General features: G+C 35.8%; 1 protein-coding gene across 1 annotated transcript in view; it reads left to right on the top strand.

Annotated features, from left to right (window-relative positions):
• The window catches only part of NECAB1 (N-terminal EF-hand calcium binding protein 1), a 171,389-nt gene that overhangs the window by 67,393 nt on the left and 82,021 nt on the right, over positions 1-21,975 (top strand). Inside the window, exons 4-5 of the mRNA XM_046641574.1 lie at positions 4,624-4,649; positions 18,229-18,326. Of these exons, the coding sequence (XP_046497530.1) occupies positions 4,624-4,649; positions 18,229-18,326 (124 nt within the window). The remainder of the gene's footprint in view (positions 1-4,623; positions 4,650-18,228; positions 18,327-21,975) is intronic.

The raw sequence follows: 21,975 nt of genomic DNA, 5'->3' as shown, positions 1-21,975 counted from the left end.
GCCTTATCCCTCTGCAGTTTACCAGACCCTTGTATGACCAATTGCAAATACAGTTCATGGAGTTAAATACTGTTCCAACATATTTGCAGGATCAAGTACTTTATCATTCTTTTAATCTCCCAGTACTGCTTCTGTTGATTTTTAGTGCTATTTTGTTTAGTGTGTCAGAACTAGCTTAACACGTTTGCACTGATGATAATGGAAAGATATTCTGCTCAGATTATCCTTAGTGAATTGGGAGATCATAATATTTCTTTGTAAAGCCAAGAATGCAATGATGGCTAAGCATATTTGTTACTTAGCCAGTCTGCTAGTCTGGCAGTAAGCCAACATGAGTATCACTACACTTCCATCAGAGAGTAAGCATGTTGCTCATTGAGTCACAGTCTCCTTGCCTCAAATACTGTCTAGAAGTAAATATCTTTGTAAGCCAAAATTAACTCCTTTGGGTTATTAAGGAGGTTAGCAGTGTTTAGTGAACTGTTTTGCCAACTGAAAAAGAAAATCATTTTGCACTGGTAATGTTTGGACTGGTCAGTGATGAACAGGAAGCTCAGTAACATGTGAGCTAGGACTCAGAATTTAAAGATTCCTGCTAAGATCCACGGTGTATGGAAACTTTAATTTTGAAGATGAGGAAGCTAAAAAGTCTTGAATAGAATCAAGAGAAGCAAAGGAAGAGTTTAGAATGGTGGTTTTTCAGTAATATAGTCACCATCCTTTGTTCTTATTTATAAGTTGAAAACAGTAAAGGTAGCTAAATCTGTAGAAAAATACTTTAAAGAGATAGCTAATATTCAGGTGAATATTATTTCACCTGAATTTAAAATTGTTTTGAGGTATAACCCGAGAACTGAGAGCTGGCATATAAAAAGGTGAATTAGAAAGATTCTGAATTTCCAAGTAGAAATCAGTCTGTGTCCCAAATATTTTCTCTTTTCCTGAACAGTAAACATACTTCTTAGGATAGTAGTTTAGTTCATCAGAACTTAGAGTGCCCAACACAGAAGAGTCAAAACAACTTTAACTGCTCCTAAGAGTTGTAAATGAATGGTGTTTAACTGTGTATGGTGTGTCATTGTTCTACTAGGAATGTCAGAATGGTGCTTTTTGCACAATTGAGTGGTGGGTCCAAACTGACATATCTAATGCAAATTGTACCGAGTAGACTCGTAATAAGTTAAATAATATGAACAGAATAACTATGAACCTTTTTATGCTTAACATCTCTTACTTTTCCTGATTTCTTCTGGTTTTAATCCCAGAATTTATTTTTCCCATTATGAATGAAACCTTCTAATGATGAAAGAAAACAAAGATTTGGAAAATTATATATCCACCCAAAGTCCTAGCATCCAGAAACAATGTGGCGCACTCTTGACATTGTTGCTCACTTTCTCTCAAGCCCTTAATGTACACATTTTTTATCATTCTATATATACTATTTAAAGCTGGTTTGATATTTTTACACAACTGTTAAACATAAGCATTTTCCAAGCTATTGATAACTCTTCAGATACATTTTAATGATTGTATAATGATACACAATTTACTTATTCATCTCATGAACATTTAGTTTATTTCCATTTTTTTCCACATTTGTCAATCAGGTTGCAACGAACGTCCTTGTTCTTTACCTCTCCTTGGTGTCTAGCTGAGAACCCATTCTGGTTCTGTTTCAATGAGAAGATGTTCACGTTGTAACTAGTATTCATTCTTTCCATTTAGATTTTTAAAAAAATATATGGCATAGCTAAAAGATTATAGGGATTCTTGCTATAAACATGAAAAGAAACAGGAAAATATCACATGCTATCAGATATACTTGAGGTTTGTCTATGGCTTAATATTCCTTTAAAATCCCATGTTATCACAGGATGAAAATATATCTCAGTAAGAAATCAATTCCACTAGAATTCACCCACGTAAGCCTGCTGTGAAAAGAACTGGTGTTACTACCTACCACAAGCAACATAGCACAGAAGCAGCTCAATAAGGGAGCGTTGAGGTGACAACGCTGTAGCACTTTACAAAAGTGGTCTTTTGTTAAGGAACAGGTAGAGCTAATGTCATGCACATTACTCTCAATACTATGTTTTCTGATATATTCCATGTAATTTAATTTTCAGTATTGGATTGGGGCTGTTTTTTCCTTTTAAATTAAAAATAAATCTCATTATGAACCTGCGAACCATTCTGAGGAAAAGAAATACAAAAATAAAGTGAACTTTAATGTTTTCAAGTCTGAAGTTCTGTGAAAACACAAAGGTTGGGAAATGACATGTCTTAATGACCAAACTGTTGGAAATGATACTACTAAATACTTCTACGCTATCTAATTCTGAATCCAAAAACTTTCCAAGTTTTGTGGTTTTACCTCAAAATCCTTCACATCTATCTATTCATCTTTTTCCCCTCTTCCCATCCCTGCCTATCATTCCTAGAACTCCTGATTCTTCTTGATCAAGCCCCCATTAACTAATGCTTTTTAGCTTGAAATCCTGATATAACTATAGATTTATTTATAAATAATTATATGTATGCACCATTGTATTAATATTTATACATTATAAAATTGCACAAAAAAGTGAAAAAAATGTAAGCTTAATAATAAATACAAATAAAATTTCAAGTATTTCTTCTTGCCCCCAGTGGATGGTCTTGCACATCCCTTGAGTTGTATGCCCCGTTCTGGGAACAACTGGCTCAGACTGTAGTAATAACTTCCAAACTGATCTCTTGGACTCCTTTTCACCCTCTTTCTGTCTAATCTTAACCCATCCGTCAGTGACCTTCTTAAAGTGTAAATCTGATCATGTCACTTGTCTTCTTTAAATTCTTCTGTGATTCCAAATTGACAGAAAGATAAAGTAGAAACTTCTTAAATTATCACATGAGGCTTTTCATTGTTTAATTCCTTTCTTGATTAATGACTTATGTTGCAGCCAAAGAACTACTCAGTTTTCTGAATTGTTTAGAAATTTCATGACTTACTCCTCACATTCTTAATTTTTATTGCGAGTAGTGTTTCTTCTAACTGGAATGTTCGTCCTTTGTCTGCCGTTTCTACTCATATTTAACCTTTGAGATTTAACCCCCTAAATTTTATCCTCTATGATGTAGTCCCTAATACCTTTTGCCAGTTAACCACTTCCCCCGTATCAGCTATTTTATTGCTTCTAGTTATTTATTTACTGTAGGAGTCTACCTCTAAACTGAGATACTAGACACAAGTGATCTGTGATAGCCATCTCAGTTTCTGTTGCAGCCTGATGTATCTATGGCAGTTAGAACAATGCCTGGCACACAGCAATGATGTTTGTGGGATGAATGAATGAACAGAAATTCACACCAAAACTACTGCAGAAAACTTTACATATTGTGTCTGATGGCAAATACTACTTTACAAAAAGATTTACTTAAGTATGGAGATATTATTTATCCAAGATCAAATATTCAATGTCTTCAGATAAAATCCTGAGTTTAAAATTACATAACAAAACTAGTGATGGAGCTGGTAAAAAGACCCAATGTTTGGATGTTTACACCAGTGTCTCTCTTGTCCAACAACCCTGACTGATACTTAAAGGAGAACTGGATTGTGAAGTTTATTTACATTGAGCTTTGACATGTTACAGGTGTATAAAGTCAAAGAGTTTCAGTTAATTGATGTTTGAAGTTGATTTTTAGTAGTCTTCATCATCTTTAAGAGGTTTACTTCAATTCCAATTTCATTTAAACTTTTAAAAACCAGGAATGGCTGTTGAATTTTATTAAATTTCCATTTAGTTTTGTTACTATGATGGTTTTTCTCCTTGTAGTTATGATTAATAGATTATATTGATTTATTGCTTGATTTTGGACCATTTTTACATTCCTGTACCATATCTTCCTCGGTCAAGGCATTATTCTTATGGTAATGTATTACATCTGCTAACATTTCATCTGGAGGTTTTGCATTTATCTTCATAAGAGTAATGAGTGGCTATAGTATACATGTAAATATTGAGCCACGTAACTCTTTGTTATGTGCTAGAAACCATTTGAAATAAGCATTGAATCAAACTTACCTCAAAGATTGATTTAGATTTGGAGGTTTTAGCAGTTCTACCATATCAGGAATCATGATAGCTAACATTTATTAAAGTGCTTACTTTTTGGTAGTTAGTCCTTTAGCTGCTTTATGTGTATTAACTCATTTAAATACTGTGGCATCCCTATGAAACAGAAATTATTATTATCCTTATCTTGGGGCTGAGAAATTGAGACACAGAGACATGAAGTACCCAGGGTACTTAGGGTCACATAGATGGTAAATGGTAGAGTCAGGATTTGAACTCAGACATTCTGCCTCTGGAGCCTACATTCTTCACCATCATGCAATATTCCCCCAGCATGATACTGGGGGACACACAAATCCCAGGGATTATTTGTTCAAAGACAGAATCTGACATAATCATTGTTAATAACTTATTGACTATTTAAACAATGTAGAATTTATAAGAGAAATACCATAACTACACTTCATCTGTTAACATAATATAGATTGGTGGAATAACTGTATTTAACTATTTAAAAACTTAAATATTACCAAAGTAATACTTTTTCTTTTTATCTTTTCAGCAATCTTGACACAGAAGAACTCTGTGGTAAGTTTCTTTAAGACCAGTTAAATTCGTTACTTACTTTAGAATGAAAAAGAACACTGTCTTATATATTTCCACATACCCTGAATTAATGTCATAGATTAGGAGTTCTGAAATAAAATAAAAGATAATCAAGATCTCAAGGGATTACTTTATCAGTGAGTTTTACTCAAGTGTATATTTCACTGTGGAAAGAGTTGGGCCTCATTAATTTGTTAATGGAAAGAGAATTGTTATTGAAATGGGTACGCAGTTTCAGGAAAGCAAATTCTCCACCAGTTTAAATATATTTTTAAATTGATGTTTAATAAAACTTCATTATTCTCTTCAAATATATTGTGCAAATCCTTTTGTTACTGTTTTGCAAAGCTGACCACTTGACGTTTAGAAACAACTTTGTCCCATACCTGCCCTAAACTATTCTGGAATTTTAAATGTCACTTGCAAAACAAGTGATTCAATGGAGAGAGAGAAATCTTTATAAATTCCTAATTTAATGACCTCTTCATTTATTTTCTTCATCTTTGTGGTTGAAGACAAAAGTCACAGGCTAGAAAGGTAGAAAGGCAAATATTTTTGAGATTTATTCTTTGTAATGAAAAAGTTATAGAGCATTGTAAGACTATTCAATTTGAAACAGCCGTATTTCTCTGAAAACTGGAAAGTTTCAAGTTGTATCTTTTAAGATAAATGTATAAGGTAACACCTTTGTCCAAGTTTGATCTTATTGTCTAGGCTACTTAAAATAAATTTGATGGTTAGAGGTGAGTTTCTTTGAAACTCCTAATTGAAGCAACAAGCACTTCCTGAATATCTTATAAATCTTACAAATGTGAAGTTTACCAAAACCGTCAAAAGGGTGATTTTACAATAGTCAAGAGTGATCATCTTACGTTTCATCAAAATGGTAGTGCAACACCAAGAGATGTCATGCCAGGACAAAATATCAGAATACAGGATTTTAAGACAGTAACTCTAAACAAAACAAATATGATAATCACCAACCATAAACTTTCAAATTTTCCAGTGATCATAAAAAGCTGTCTCCTCTCCCCGCATAGTGTCTATCTCATATTCAGTGAGAAGAATCCAACTGAAAAGCAAGATACATTTATACAGAAATAAAGTTTTTTGGTACCAAATCAGGTCATGCTTTTGTTAGTTATGAAACGCTAGCAGCGAAAAACAGGAAACATCCTGACATGCTTTCATGTGCAATCAGACCATGACCCATCCACGTGGGTATTAAACTGTGCCAAGTAGGCCAAAGGGCCCACGTGGACCAAAGGCCACCAGGCTTTAGGATGATTAGCAGTCACTATAAAGGTCAGGTTGTGGTCCATTCTCATGTGCAGAAAGTCCCTGCCAGAGGAGAGATGAAATAGAGAACTGGGAAGACTATATTGATAATTTCATGAGCATGGGAGCACATTTGCCTTAAATGTGTGGAGGTGTTGGGGCAAAGTAATCATTTCCTCACATCATTCAGATAATTTTTTTTGTTTTCTAGTTAACATTGCCTGGATAGACAAGGCTCATGAAAAAGCAAACTGTTATAAGAACTTTTAAGATAACGTTTAGTGGTTCTTCTTTATTTGCTGTGTTACTTACCTATTGACATTAAGGAGTATTACATGATCCTCTATCTTTGTACGATAGTATGTTATCTCCACAAAAAATGTTTTTAGTTTGTCTTCTATAATAGTAGAACTAGATTAGGAACCTACTCTGCATTTATTGAAAAAGCTTTGGCTATAATTTTCTCCCATAGTGTTAGTTGGGGAACTAGAATATGAGTTTTTTTGGGGGGGGGGGGTTTGATGGTTAGCATTTTTTAGAAATAAAGTTTTTTTAATTGAGGTATGTACATTTTTTTGAGGTAACAGTGGTTTATAACATTATATAAGTTTTCAGGTGTTTATCATTATATTTCGACTTCTGTATACACTACATCGTGTTCACCACCGAAAGTCTAGTTGCCATCCATCACCATACAATGTGCCCCTTTACCCCTTTTGCCCGCCCTAAACCCCTCTTCCCCTCTGGTAACCACCAATCTGTTCTTTACCTATTTGTTTGTCTGTTTGTTGTTGTTTTATCTTCCACTGTATGAGTGAAATCATACAGTATTTCTCTATCTCCGTATGATTTATTTTGCTTAGTGTAATACCATCAGGGTCCATCCATGTTGTTGCAAATGGCAAGACTTCATCTTTTTTATGGCTGGGTAGTATTCCATTGTATAGATGCACTACATCTTCTTTATCCATTTATCTGTCAATGGGCTCTTAGGTTGTTTCCGAATCTTGACTATTATAAATAATGCTACAAGGAACATAGGAGTGTATATAAATTTTAAAATTAGTGTTTTTGTGTTCTTTGGATAAATAGCCAGAAATGGAATGGAATGGGTCATATGATAGTTCTATCTTAAATTTTTTGAGTACCCTCCATACTGTTTTCCATAGTGGCTGCATCAATTTACTTTCCCACCAGCAATGTATGAGGGTTCCCTATTCTCAACATCCTCTCTAACTTGTTATTTCTTGTCTTTTTAAGAAGAGCCATTCTGACGGGTGACGATACCTCATTCTGACGTGAGGTGATATCTCATTGTGGTTTTGATTTGCATTTCCCTAAAAATGCATCTTTTCACATATCTGTTGGCCATCTGTGTATCTTCTCTGGAAACATGTCTGTTCAGCTCCTCCACTTTTTAATTGGGCTGTTTTTCTTGTTGAGTTGTATGAGTCCTTTATATATTTTGGATATTAACCCCTTATTGAATATATGAATTGTAATGTCTTCTCACAGTCAGTAGGTTGTCTTTTCATTTTGTTGATGGTTTCTTTTCCCATGAAGGAGCTTTTTAGTTTGATATAGTCCCATTTGTTTATTTTTTTCTTTTGTTTCCCTTCTCTGAGGAGACATATTCAAAAAGATACTGCTAAGGCTGATGTCAAAGAGCATACTGCCAATGTTTTCCTCTAGGAGTTTTATGGTTTCACATCTTACATTTAAGTCTTTAATCTATTTTTAGTTAATTTTTGTGTATGGTATAAGGTAATAGTCTACCTTCTTTCTTTCACATGTGGCTCTTCAGTTTTCCTAACACCCTTTATTGAAGAGACTTTCCCCATTGTACGTTCTTGCCTCCATTGTCAAAAATTAGCTGTCATAAATGTGTTGATTTATTTCTGGGCTCTCAGTTCTGTTCCAGTGATCTCTGTGTGTTTTTTCTGCATGCACCAAACTGTTTTGATTACTATAGGTTTGTAGTATATTTTGAGATCAGGGTGTGTGATACTTCCAGCTTTGTTCTTTTTTCTCAGGATTCCTTTGTCTATTTGGGGTCTTTTCTTGTTCCATATAGATTTTAGGATTCTTTGTTCTCTTTCCATGAGAAGCGTTCTTGGGATTTTGATGGGGGTTGCATTGAATCTGTAGATTGCTTTAGTTAACATGGACATTTTAACTATGTTTATTCTTCCAGTCCATGGGCATGGAATATCTTTCCATTTCTTTGTGTCATCTTCAGTTTCTTTCAATAATGTCTTATAGTTTTCAGTATACAAGTCTTTCACCTCCCTGGTTAAATTTATTCCTAGGCATTTCTTTTCTTTTTATTGTGATTGTAAATGGGATTGTATTGATTTCTCTTTCTGCTAGTTCATTGTTAGTGTATAGAAATGCAACTCGTTTTTGTAGGTTGATTTTGTACCCTGCAACTTTACTGTATTTGTTAATTATTTCTAATAATTTTTTGGTGGTTTATTTAGAGTTTTCTATATATAAAATCATATCATCTGCAAATAGTGAAAGTTTTACTTCTTTTCCAATTTGGATACCTTTTATTTGTTTTTCTTGCATAATTGCTCTGACTAGGACTTCCAATACTATGTTGAATAAAAGTGGTGAAAATGGGCATCCTTGTCTTGTTCCTGTTCTTAGAGGAATAGCTTTGTTTTTCACCACTGAGTATGATGTTAGCTGTGGGTTTGTCATATGTGTCGTTTATTATGTTGAGGCACTTTCCTTCTGTAACCATTTTATATAGAGTTTTTATCATAAATGGATGTTGAATCTTGTCAAATGCTTTCTTTGCATCTATTGAGAAGATAATGTGACTTTTAGTCCTCATTTTGTTAATGTGGTGTATCACATTGATTGATCTGCAGATGTTGAACATCCCTGCATCCCAGAAATAAATCACACTTCATCGTGGTGTATGAGCCTTTTAGTGTATTGTTGTATTTGATTTGCTAATATTTTTTGAGGATTTTTGCATCTATGTTCATCAGTGATATTGGCCTGTAATTTTTCTTTTTATCTGTCACTGTATGATTTCAGGATCAGGGTAATGTTAACCTCGTAAAATGAGCTAGGAAGCATCCCCATGTCTTCAGTTTTTTTGAAGAATTTGAGAAGGATAGGTATTAAATCTTTGAATGTTTGCTAAAATTCACAGAGAAGGTTTACAGTCCTGAACTTTTATTTTTTGGGAGGTTTTTGATTACTATTTCAATCTTTTTATTGTGATTGGTCTATTCAGATTCTCTATTTCCTATTGATTGAGTTTTGGGAGTTTATACAATTCTAAGAATTTATCAATTTCTTCTAGGTTCTCCGATTTGTTGGTATATACTTTTTCATAGTTTTCTCTTATAATCCTTTATTTCTGTGGTCTCCTTTGTAATTGCTCCTCTTTTCATTTCTGATTTTACTTATTTGAGCCTCCTCTTATTTTCTTAGTGAGTCCAGCTAAGGGTTTGTCAATTTTGTTTATCTTTTCAAAAAACCGGGTCTTAGTTTCATTGATCCTTTCTGTTGTCTTTTTAGTCTCTATTTCTAATTTGCACTCTGATTTTTATTTCCCTCCTCTGACTGATTTTTGGCTTCATTTGTTCTTTTCTAGTTATTTTAGGTGTGGTGTTAGATTGAGATTTTTCTTGTTTTTTGAGCTAGGCCTCAAAAAAATGTTTCCCTCTTAGTACCACTTTTGCTGCATCTCATAACTTTTGGTATGTTGTGTTTTCATTTTCATTTGTCTCCAGGTACTTTTTTAATTTCTCCTTTGATTTATTCATTGATCCAATAGTTGTTCAGTAGTATATTGTTTAGTCTCCACATATTTGTGACTTTTCCAGCTTTCTTCTTGTAGTTGATTTCTGGTTTCATACCGTTGTGGTCAGAAAAGATGCTTGATATGATTTAAATCTTCTTAAGTTGATTGAGACTTGTTTTCATTCCCAACATGTGGTCTATCTTTGAGAATGTTCCATGTGCATTTGAGAAGAATATGTATTTGGGTGGAATGTTCTATATATATCTATTAGGTCCATCTGGTATAATGTTTCATTTAAGGCCAATGTTTCTGTTGACCTTCTGTCTGGATCAATCTATCCGTTGATGTAAGTGGAGTATTAAAGTCCTCTACTATTATGGTGTTGCTGTCAATTTCTCCCTTTAGGTCAGTTAATAATTGCTTTATTTACTTTCTTGTTCCTATGTCAGGTACATATATATTAATAAATGTTATGCCTTTTTGGTGGAATGTCCCTTTTATCATTACATAATGACTATCTTTGTCTCTTGTTGTCTTTTTTGGCTTGAAGTCTATTTTGTCTGACATAAATATTGCTACACCTGTTTTCTTTTGTTTGCCATTTGCTTTGAGTATCGTCTTCCATCCCTTCACCCTGAGCCTATGTTTGTCTTTAGAGCTGAGATGTATTTCCTGGAGGCAGCATATTGCTGGGTCTTGTTTCTTAATCCATCTAGCCACTCGGTGTCTTTTGATGGATAAATTCAGTCCATTTGCGTTTATAGTGATTATTGATATATGAGAACTTAATACTGCAATTTTATCTTATGTTTTCTGGTTGTTCTATATTTCCATTGTTTCTTTTTCCTTGTGTTTTCTATCTGCCATTTGCGTTTGGTTTACTGTGATGTGTTTCTCAGTTTCCTCTTTATGTTTTGTGTCTCTGCTGTGAATTTTTGTTTTGTGGTTACCATGAGGTTTGTATAAAAGGTCTCATAGATAAGATAGTCCTTTTTCTGCTGATAGCATCTTATCTTCATATTCCTTTGCAAATTCCATCCTTTTCCTCTTCCCTTTTCATGTTTTTGTTGTTACAAATTATCCATTTTTTTCTTGTTAGTTTGCGATCAAGTTAAAGTGGTTATAGTATTTTTAATGCTTCTTTTCCCTTTAACCTTTATGTTATAATAGAATGTTCGCTAACCTATTCGAATATAGCATTGCAATTTTCTGATTCTGTCTATTTATCATCTTGCTCAAAGCTTTATATACTTTTGCTTTTTTGTTTCAGGTAGGAGAGCTCCTGTCAACATTTCTTTAAGGCAGGTTCTAATGGCAATGAACTACGTCAGCTTTTTTTTGTCTGGGAAAGCCTTTATTTCTCCTTCATATCTGAAGGATAACTTTGCTAGATAGAGTATTCTTGCTTGACACTTTTTATCTTTCAATGTTTTGAATATATCCTTCCACTCTCTCCTGGCCTCTAGATTTTCTGCCGAGACATCTGCTCATAGCCTAATGGAGGTTTTCTTCTAGGTTATTGTGGGATTCTTTTCTCCTTGGCAGCCTTTAATATTTGTTCTTTGTCATTGACTTTGTACAGTTTTATTATCATGTATCTTGAAGAAGGCCTTTTTGCATTGAGGTAACTGGCTGTTTTATTAGCTTCATGGATTTGTATATCCATTCTTTCCACCAGCTTGGGAAGGCCTCATCTATTATTTCTATAAATAAGCTCTCTGCCCCCTTCTCTCTTTCTCCTCCCTGCCCCTTTCTGGAATACCCATTATCAAAATGTTGCCCTTTCTAAAGTAGTCAGATAATTCTTGTAGAATTTCTGCATTTTTTTAAAAAAACAACAAACCTTAATTCTCTCTCCTCTTCTACCTGCATCATTTGTCAGTTTCTATCTTCAAGCTCACTAATTCTCTCTTCCATATAATCTGCTCTATTTCCAGTGCTTTCTAATGCATTATTCATCTCATTTATTGAGTTCTTTAGCTCCAGAAAGTTTGTTTGGTTCTTTAGAGTTTCAATCTCTTTGGTAATGTATTCCTTCTGTTCATTGATTTTATTCCTGAGCTCACTGAACTTTATTTCTGAGTTTTCTTGTGGCTCATTGAGTTTCCTTATGACAGCTGTTTTTGAATTCTTTATCAATTAAATCACATCTCCCATGACTTTATTTGGTTTCTGGAGAATTATTGTTTTCCTTTTTGTGATGCTGTGTTACCATGGCTTTTTGTGGTGCTTGCTGAGTTATTCCTTGTCTGGTGCATTTGTTGTAGCCAACGCTTTTCTTATTTAGGTATAGCTTTGTTTTTATTCCAACTATTCAACCAATTGGAAGTTAGAGGCCCTCTTTGTTTTTCAGTAGGTAGTGCTATAGTGCTAATTTTTGGTTTCTCTTACCTGAGCTACCTCTGGCTATATTTGAAAATCTGCACATTCCACTCCCCATTGCCTCTGTTTGGGGTGTCACTGGTACTGTTGTCATCATTACCTGCACCTCTGGGGATCACTGATGCCTTGCTGTTGCTGGTATTGCTGTGGTCACTGGCTTTGCTGCTGAGGGTACAGCAATGGCTGATGCCTCTCCTGCATCCCAGATCACCTGGGTCAGAAGCTCTGCCTCTGTCAGTGGGACAGGGGGAGTGGGGAAACTTGGTTCACAGGGCACCACCTCTGCTGTTGTTTGATACTTTGTGGTTGCAGATGCCTCTGCAATTGAGATTTTGGAGTTCTGTGTGCACCTTGGCTGCTGCTACCAGGTTTTGAGCCACAGCCAGGGGCCTGGAATCAGAGGCTTCCACCTATGCTGCTGCTTCACTCTCCGTGGCCACCGGTACAGCCACAACTGGCTGACTGGCCAGAGTTGCATGTACACCTCTGCTACCACCTACTGGATTCTCTGCGGCTGGGGATGAGTGGCACAGGTGCCATGGCCAGGGGGCCAGGGTCCTGGGCCATTGCCTCTGCTGTTCCCCTCTTTTGCCTCCTCTCTATGCACTAATCCACTCACCTCCATATGTACCAATATGTGGATCTCTTTGGCATCCTGTGTGTTGGACAAAGTAGCTTTTGTTGGGTTATGGTTTTTACTCACTGTAGATTGAAAGAGAGAGACAAAGGGATCCTCTCACACCACCATGGTGATGACATCCAGTATTTGGGGTTTTAATTCAACAAAATTACTCTATATTTTTAAACCAAGTGATTGTATTCCCAATCATGTGTTATAATCCTTCCCCTCTGTTCAAGAATATGCATTTTAGTTTCCAGAGTATAGTTTCATTTCTCATTATTTTGTGAACATAAAGTAAATATTTAAGTTGGATTCTAATCAAAACCAAATGCTTCAGTGCTAGTAAGTGAAATATGTCAACTCACACCCCACACAAATTTCCCCTTGTGCGTGGGAGGGGCAGCACTTGATTGGCATGGAAAACAGATTTCCATGCTCTTTTGCAGAGCTAATTAAAACGTCCAGGTATCTAAAACTTCCATTCTGCTGGTTTTACTTATTTTGTTAATTTACTAAATTATGGACCCTAGAACTCACAATCTATTAGAAATGAAGTATTTATTTTTTAAATGTATTTTTAATTTTAGTTAAATATTACTTTCTTGATTTTTTAAAATTTAACAATATTGAATTAGGTATATAAAACAAAATGTCAAAGTCTCTCACTCTTTTTTCTATGATGCTGATCTCCACTGCTAACTACTTGGAACGTATCCTTCCAGACAATTTTATGCATATATTGACATTGATATATACACATAAATATTTTTTCAACAGTGAGATCATACTATATGATCAATGCAACTGCATACTGTTCTACTTCATTTTATTTAAAAAGGCTCCACAGTGCCCCATTTATGTTAATTTTTTCTATCAAGTCCCTTTAATGGATTTTCAGGTTGTTTCCAACTTTCCTCTGGGACAATCATCATTGAAGTAAATGCTGTCATTTGTACTATCTTCACTCTCCTGTCCGAGTAGTTCTGTACAGCAGATTCCTAGAAGTGTAATTACTTAGTAAGAAGTTCTTCCAATGTGCACACCCACCAGTAGTGTATAGGCATGCCATGATTATTCACTCTTCACATAATTGTGAAGGCCTTTCTAAATAGCATCTTTAGGTCTTTATCTTTCCTATTAGTCAATACATAACTCAATTTTGTTTAGGTAATTATACTTGAACTTAACACTGAGTCTTTGATTTTCTGTTTGTGCCATCTTCTAGCTGTGATCTAAAATCTGCCAGGAGCAAAATTATTACTTTCCTGATCCTAACCAGTTTACAAATGTTTTTATAACCTCACTCATTTTTACTGAACTCTTTTACAAATGTTGAACTTAGTAGCTAAGTATTTTGAGATATGTATAGAGGAGTGAAGAATAATGGCAATGAAAGTTCACATAGCTAGAGTGCTTGATCTCAAAGCTTCACAAGCAAGGTTGGATATATTCAATAATCTAACTTCTCATCTACTTAGTTGTTACCTACCAAATATTAAACTATTTTAAAAGTTAGATAAAGTCTATACATAAGATGTATAAAAACTGAGGGTTTAGGAAACTCCCATTAAAAAACCTATAAGCTTCATATTAAAGGTTCCTTTAAGTAGTTGTGCCCAGAGCACCCTTAGTCAGATTGCAGAGGAGCACCAGTTTGCATTGCCAGAGCCTGGGTACTGCTGAGGGTCCTGTGCCTGCCAAGTCTGGGTACTAGAAAGTCAGAAGTCTCTACTCCTCTTCCAGGCTGTTAGAGCCATGGCTACCTGGCACATTTATAAAATCAACAAAAAGGAGTTGTATACAGTTTGAGTGAAACTGGTTTGCAACCCTTCAAAGTAACCCATATTCTTTTCTCTCTCTCTTTTTGTTTTTTGGTGAGGAAGATTGGCTCTGAGCCAACATCTGTTCCAATCTTTCTCTATTTTTTGTGTGTGGGATGCCACAACAGCATGGCTTGATGAGTGATGTGTAGGTTCACGCTTGGGATCCAAACCCATGAACCCCAGGACACTGAAGTGGGCCACGTGACCTTAACCACTCTAGCGCTGGGCTGGCCCCAAAGTAATCCATATTTTGAAATAACCAACTGACTTCCCTATTCAAAGCACAGGTTCTCTTTCTCTCTCTCTCTCTCTCCCCCCTCAGTTATTTTCTTTCCTATCTACTTTACTGCTTGAGAAGCTATAGCAAGGCGTATACTGTGGGATCCATCTAAACTCATGAGAATGCTTTGTGAAACCAGTTCCCAGTTTGGCCTTTGTGACAACTGTGAGTCCTCTGGTTCTGACTTGGAAATCTCAGGCCAGTCCTGAAAACTCAGCAACTTGGGGGAATGAGATGCAGAATAGAAAAAACTCTGTAATTTGGCCATGAAGCACCATCAATTAAATACAGTAGCAAAGGGAGAAACAAACTTTTATTAGTAAGCATTTTTTAAAAGATGTTGCATTGAAAATCCACAAGGAGATAATTTGCTTTCTGACAGATAACTTGTTTAATACATCTGTTTATACATCATGCTCTACTCTTTCATTATAAGCAGTGTTCAGACTCTTCTTACTTCTCAAAGATTCTACACTTAAACTGATCAGGATTGGTTCCCACACATTTCCATATGTGCAATACAGCTCTATTTCACTCTTGCCCATGGAACCCACATGCAGGATTCAATAAAAGCAGGTCTTTTCTCCAGGACCTTCTAGTTTACCAAAGAATGGGTTTTAGAGAACAAATATTTGTTCTGAATCTTTCTTTCTCTCTAATGCTATAACTTAGGGACAAACACATTTGCCCAGCTCACAGTGACACCCTGGTTCAAATAAGGAACATGAGCCACAATAACAGGAATAAAATATTAGTCTAAGCTCAGCCACTTCCAAAGCCATCACTGACCCTCCTTTCCTGCATTGGGGTATGAAGATAATATTGCTGGCGTTTCAGGCTCCTGCCAACTTCTACCTTATAACTTGGTATCACTGGTCCGTGGTCCTTGTTCTGTGACGAAATCACTCCTGGCAATTGATGCTATCCTTATCTCTCCTGATGATGTGCCACCAACATTCCCCAAACCTTCCACAGTGTATCCAGGATAATCTTCTTAATAGAAAAATTTGAGGATGTCACTCTCCTTTTCAGAATTGTTCCATGGCTTCCCATTGCCCATATTGGTTCTTGTGTTTAATCTGCATCATAATCTCCTAGCCAGCCTGTTTTAGAAAGTAAAATAAGATTATTCCTGGTCTTCAACCCAAAGATTCTGATTTAGTAGATGAGACCTTATTAATAATTTTCATTTCTAAAAGATATTCTAGAGCAGTGCTTCTCAAACTTAGTTGTGCCTACAAATTGTGCCCCTAATCACCTGGGGTCTTATTAAAATGCAGATTCTGACTCAGTAGTTCTGAGGTGGGCTTAAGATGTGGTATTCTGACAAGATCCCAGGTGATGCTGATACTGCTGGTCCACAGACCACAGTTTGAGCAGTGAGGATCCCGAGAATTCTCTTGAGAATCTGATGCAGACGGTCAAAAACATTGACCTAGACTTGAGGGTAAAATTTAGAGCACCTAGCAAGGAATATTTCCAACACATCTAACTTCCTCTTTCATCACTGATTTTTCAGCATCCTGCTTCCTTGCTGCCTTTTCTCCTTAAATATCTCCCACTTCTGTCCTTTATCTCTTAGCAATGCCGCACGACACAGACTCCTGCATACATGACAAGATATCACCTGCTTCCGTGCTTTGTTCACCCTCCCTCTGATTATCCAGCAAGTTCAATTAAAGATAACTTTTATTCTCTCCAGGGGCCTTCACTGATTAAACCAATATCTTTTCTATGAATGAAATATTTATTTTCAAAAGATAGTTTTCCTTTTTGTTTAATTTTTATAGCTCTGCTTTTGTAGCACCAAATTCTTTTGTTTTAACTTTATATATTTCTGCCTGCTTGCATTTAAATCCCCATTACAATCTTCCTTGAGTCTTTGTATATATTTAAAAAAATGTGCTAACAATTTAACCATTTGCATTTTTCTTTACACTTTTTGCTGTTTCAACTTAGTGTGGACTCTATTCTGATAATGGTTATGTTTCCAATTTAAGAATAGTCTATAGCCACATTACCTGCTTGCTGATTCACGAAGAGTTTTATCCACAGGGACTTCATTTATTACAAATGATTGCTTGGACTAGGTCAGACATCTTTGTCAACACTATCAGAAAGTCAACTTCCTAACCAGGAATTAAAATGCTACTTTGCAACATTTCTCCTTTCTTATCTTCTGAATAATCCCTTCCTAAAAGAACCTTTATATGCAATGATTTGCACCACACTGTTTTTTTTTTTAAGGAATACATAATCAGTAATGCATTTTCTTTTTTGTCAAAAACATGTCATGCGTACACAGACTATATTTTGACAACCATAATTTAGAATTGATTTATCGCTTACCTGTGTTGTTTTCCTTCTTCTCAGAAGAAGTCTGCACATTTACTAATAAATTAGCCAATGATATTTTCGATTTGTTATTAATCTCAGTGTCAACAAATAATTTCATCTGCAGTATTAAGTTAATCAAGGAAGTTTCCCTCAAACATGCTGAAATTTATCCCAGTGATGTCAAATGGCTTATATGTGATTATATTTACCATTCAATTTAATTCCATAAATACTTAAGGCACATTAAAGAGAGTCAATAATAAACTACAGTTCATCCAAAGATGAATTCACAGGAAAGGTGAGGACTATTGATTTTCTAGTAACCGAAAGTTCTTGGTCTCTTCAATATATGTCTTTCTATGAATTTTTGTTGAACTAGATCTGTCATTTCAGAAATATCTTGATTTCTGTAAGTAAAAATACGAGTTCTCATTTATCTCTCTCTTATATTTCATCTTACCACCTTGGGATCAGTTCATATTCCATACTCTTAAATTTAATTGTAACATCCAATGTATTACTTATTCCTGCCAACTGAAAAATGTGTTAAACTTGCCTTTTTCTCTGCCCAAATTGTTGAAAAACATTAAATCATGACAGGAATAGTTACATAGAAGGTGCCATAGAAGACCTCCCTTGTGTACTGTAGCGTTACTAATTCTTAACTTTGAAGAGAGCTTATCTTCCTGAAATGTCTCCCTGAAGAAACAATAAAATATAACTTGTCTTTTTCTAAAATTACTATCCTGGTAAGAGCTATAATGATATGCTATTGAGAACAATTTTTTATTGAAATAGTCTTGTCCATAGATGCAGATTCATTTTTTTCTTTTATTGTAGGAAAGAACATTTCCTTAAGAATAATGGTAAACATCCAGGTTTGGTTATTTCTTTTTTTTAATGAAATGAATATATTGGCACCTTAGTCTCTTTGAAAACCTTCCATTTTTCATTGATAGCTTACACTTTGTTTTACTCATTTATGGAGTAAACCAGCAGTTGATTTTTTTTTTTGCTTTGTTTTATGATTACTTAAATGCAAACGAATTTATTTCAATATTTTCACTTTTCAGAATATTTTTCTCAGCACTTGGGTGAGTATGAGAATGTGCTCGCGGCACTTGAAGACCTAAATCTTTCCATCCTGAAGGCAATGGGCAAAACAAAAAAAGTAAGGAAATGTTGATGTTTATTTTCTATAAAAAATCTCTTTTTTGAAAAAATTTTTCTTGAAAGTCATACGTCTTTCTAATGTATCATAAAAGTATCCATTTGTTTTTATCACTGATAATTTATTTTTCTTGATATTAAGTGAGCTATTCTATTCATTCACAACATAATTACAAAATGCTTACTAGGTGCCAGATACTGTGCTTCATGATGAGAATACAAAGAGCTGTTCAAGCAGCTCTTATTTTGGTGGGGAGATAATGGTGTAAACAAGCAATTGCAATGTAGCATGGCAGGGAGAAGCACAGGATCAAACAGCTAATTCATACTGGAGGAAATGGCACTTGAGCAATTAGAGATAAAGAAAATAGTTATAACCAGGCAAAAGACACCTAGGCACATGGAGCAGCATGTGCAAAAGCCCTGTGTCAGGAGGATGCAGGGCATTGATGGAAATAAAGGTGGTCAATAAGACTAAAGTCCAGAAAACCCAAGAGTGGCATGGTGTGAGATGAGACTGGTGTGATAGGGAGGGGCTATACCTTTCACAATGTTGTTGGCATACCTAAGAATCTAGGCCTATATCTTAAATGCAAATAAAACAGCCACTATTTTAAGCAGAGATGTGAAAGCACATGCAGTCTTTTGAAAAGACCCTACAAGAATTAGCTTAGGATCAGTGTGGGGAATGTGGGGCAATAGAATCAGGAAGGGGAATCAAATTGGAGGTTGGTGTCAAGATGGTGGTGGAACCAGACTCTGAACTCACCTCCTCCCATAGACACAACAAATTTACGACTACTCTTGGAACAATTACCCCTGAAAGAGAATTGAAAACTGGATAAAAAGAACCTCTGCAACAAGGGACAGTCCTGATTGAGGTGGAAGAGGCAGAAATTCCTTTCTAGAGAGAAAAAAAGCCACCTTCTAGCCACAGTGCTTCAAGGCTGGCTGGGAGCCATCTTAAGATATGCAGCCTTCCCTGGAGGAGTGGGGAACCTGAATGGGGATGTATTACCACTATAAGCATCTTTTGGACTCAGCACAAGCAAGATGAATGTCATAATATCTGGCTTTGATGGTTATTAGAAATGATGGGGAATACCCCCAGAAAAGCTATCAGACATGAGGGGAAAAAAGCCAACTCTTAAAGGGCCCATGCAGAAATTCACATGTTTCAGAAAGCAACCCAAAATCACCAGAAAGAAATGTACACATTCCTTTGGTGAAAAGAGACTCACCTGATATGTTCTGGGTGCATCTTGGTGAGAGATGAGACCTCTCTAGGGATTGAAACATTGGCAGCAGCCATTATTATGACCTAGTACAGGTATGCTGACACAGACACTGGCAGATGCCATTGCAGTTCTTCCCCTGGCCTGCAACAGGAATGTACCATTAGACCTTGCAGCCAACTGTGTTGGGGCTCGCCAAGCCCGATAAAGTGACTGAAGGGTCCAAGGCAGCCACAAGCAGCTGAGCACTACAACCAGCTAGTAAGAGAGACAGCCTAGCCTCCCTGGGCACCTGTAGCAAGAGCAACTCTGCCACAACAGAAGGACATACATAACCAAACAGGGGTCATTCCTGGAAGATTTGGAGCTGGTGATGAGAGGGAAGCACACTGCTGGGCCTTATAAGGCATCTGTTACATAAGGCCACCTCTCCAAGATCAGGAGACACAGCTGACTCACCTAAAACATAGAAATAAGCACAGAGAAAGAAGCAAAATGAGGAGGCAAAAGAATACATTCCAAGTAAGGGAACAGGACAAAAACCCCAGAAAGAGAGCTAAATGAAACAGAAATAAACAATCTACCTGACAAAGAGTCATAAGGATGCTCACTGATGTTGGGAGAAGAATGGATGAACTCAGTGAGAACACCAACAAAGAACTGGAAAATATAAAAAAGAACCAATCGGAAATGAAGAATACAATACTGGAAATGAAAAATTCACTAGAGGGACTCAATAGCAGAGTAGGTGATACAGAAGAACGGATCAGCAAGCTGGAGGATAGATGAAAGACTAGAGGAACTCACCCAAGCTGAACAGATAAAAAAGAATTGAAAAGAATGAGAACAGTCTAAGGGACGTCTGGGACAACATCAAGTGCACTAACATTCCCATATGATAGGTGTCCTGGAAGGAGAGAGACAAAGGGACAGAGAATCTATTTGAAGAAATAATAGAAGAAAAGTTTCCTAACCTAAAGAAGGAAATAGAAATCCAGGGAAAGGAAGCACAAACAGCATCAAACAAGATAAACCCAAAGAGGTCCGCACCAAGACACATTGTAATTTAATTGTCAAGAATTAAAGATAAAGAGAGAATTCTAAAAGTCACAAGAGAAAGGCAAAAGTGACATACGAAGGAAACCCCATAAAGCTATCAGCTGACTTCTGAGCAGAAACCTTACAGGTTAGAAAGGCATGGCATGATGTATTTAAAGTACTGAAAAGAGAAAACCTTAGTCAAGAATACTCTACTCAGCAAGGTTATCATTCAGAATGGAGGAGGGATAAATAGTTTCCCAGAGAAGCAAAAATTAAAGATGTTTAACACCAAGAAACCAGTCTTAGAAGAAATGCTAAAGGGATTTATTTAAGTAAGAAAGAGAAGACCACAAATAGGAATAAGAAAATTCTAAAAAAAAAAAAAGGCAATAAAATCACTGGTAAAGGCAAAAATACAGTAAATGTGGCAAATCAAGCACCTATGAAAATAATATGAAGGTCAAATGACAAAACAGGCAAAATTACCTATTTCTATGACAAGAGGGTAACGTATACACACATACAGACACGCAAAGAGGTTAGATATGGTATCAGAGACATAAACTGTGGGAGGAGGGGAGTAAGAGAATAGAGCTTTTAGAAGAGGTTGAACTAAAGAGCCTATCAACTTAATATAGATTGCTATATATGTAGGTTATTATAAATGAACCGCATCATAATCACAAACCAGAAACCTGTAATCAATACACAAAAAATTAAGAGAAAGAAACACAAACATAATACTAAAGATAGCCACCAAACCACAAGGGAAGAGAGCAAGAGAAGAAGGGAACTAAGAATAAGTACTAAAACACCCAGAAAAAAAGTAACAAAATGGCAATAAGTACTTACTTATCAATAGCTACTTTAAATGTCAGTGAACTAAATGCTCCAATCAAAAGGCATAGGGTGGCCAACTGGATAAAAATAAAACAGACCCATATATAAGCTGCATACAAGAGACACACTTCAGATCTCAAGACACTCGCAAACTGAAAGTGAAAGGATGGAAAAAGATAATTCATGTAAATGGAAAAAGAAAAGAAAGCTGGGTAGCAGTACTTATGTCAGACAAAATAGACTTTAAAACAAAAACAGTAGCAAGACACAAAGAAGGGCACTACATAATTTTAAACGGAACAATTCAACAAGAGGATATAACACTTGTAAATATCTATGCACCCAAAATAGAAGCACCTAAATATATAAAGCAATTATTAACAGACATAAAAGGGGAAATAGACAGTAACCCAATAATAGTAGAAGACTTTAACATTCCACTTAAGCCAATGGATAGATCCTCCATACAGAAGATCAATAAAGAAACATTGGCCTTAAATGACCCATTAGACCAATGCACTTAGTAGATATATA

The sequence above is a fragment of the Equus quagga genome, chromosome 16 (assembly GCF_021613505.1).
Source record: "Equus quagga isolate Etosha38 chromosome 16, UCLA_HA_Equagga_1.0, whole genome shotgun sequence".
Classification (NCBI taxonomy): Eukaryota; Metazoa; Chordata; class Mammalia; order Perissodactyla; family Equidae; genus Equus; species Equus quagga.
This window is presented reverse-complemented; position numbering and strand designations above follow the sequence as displayed.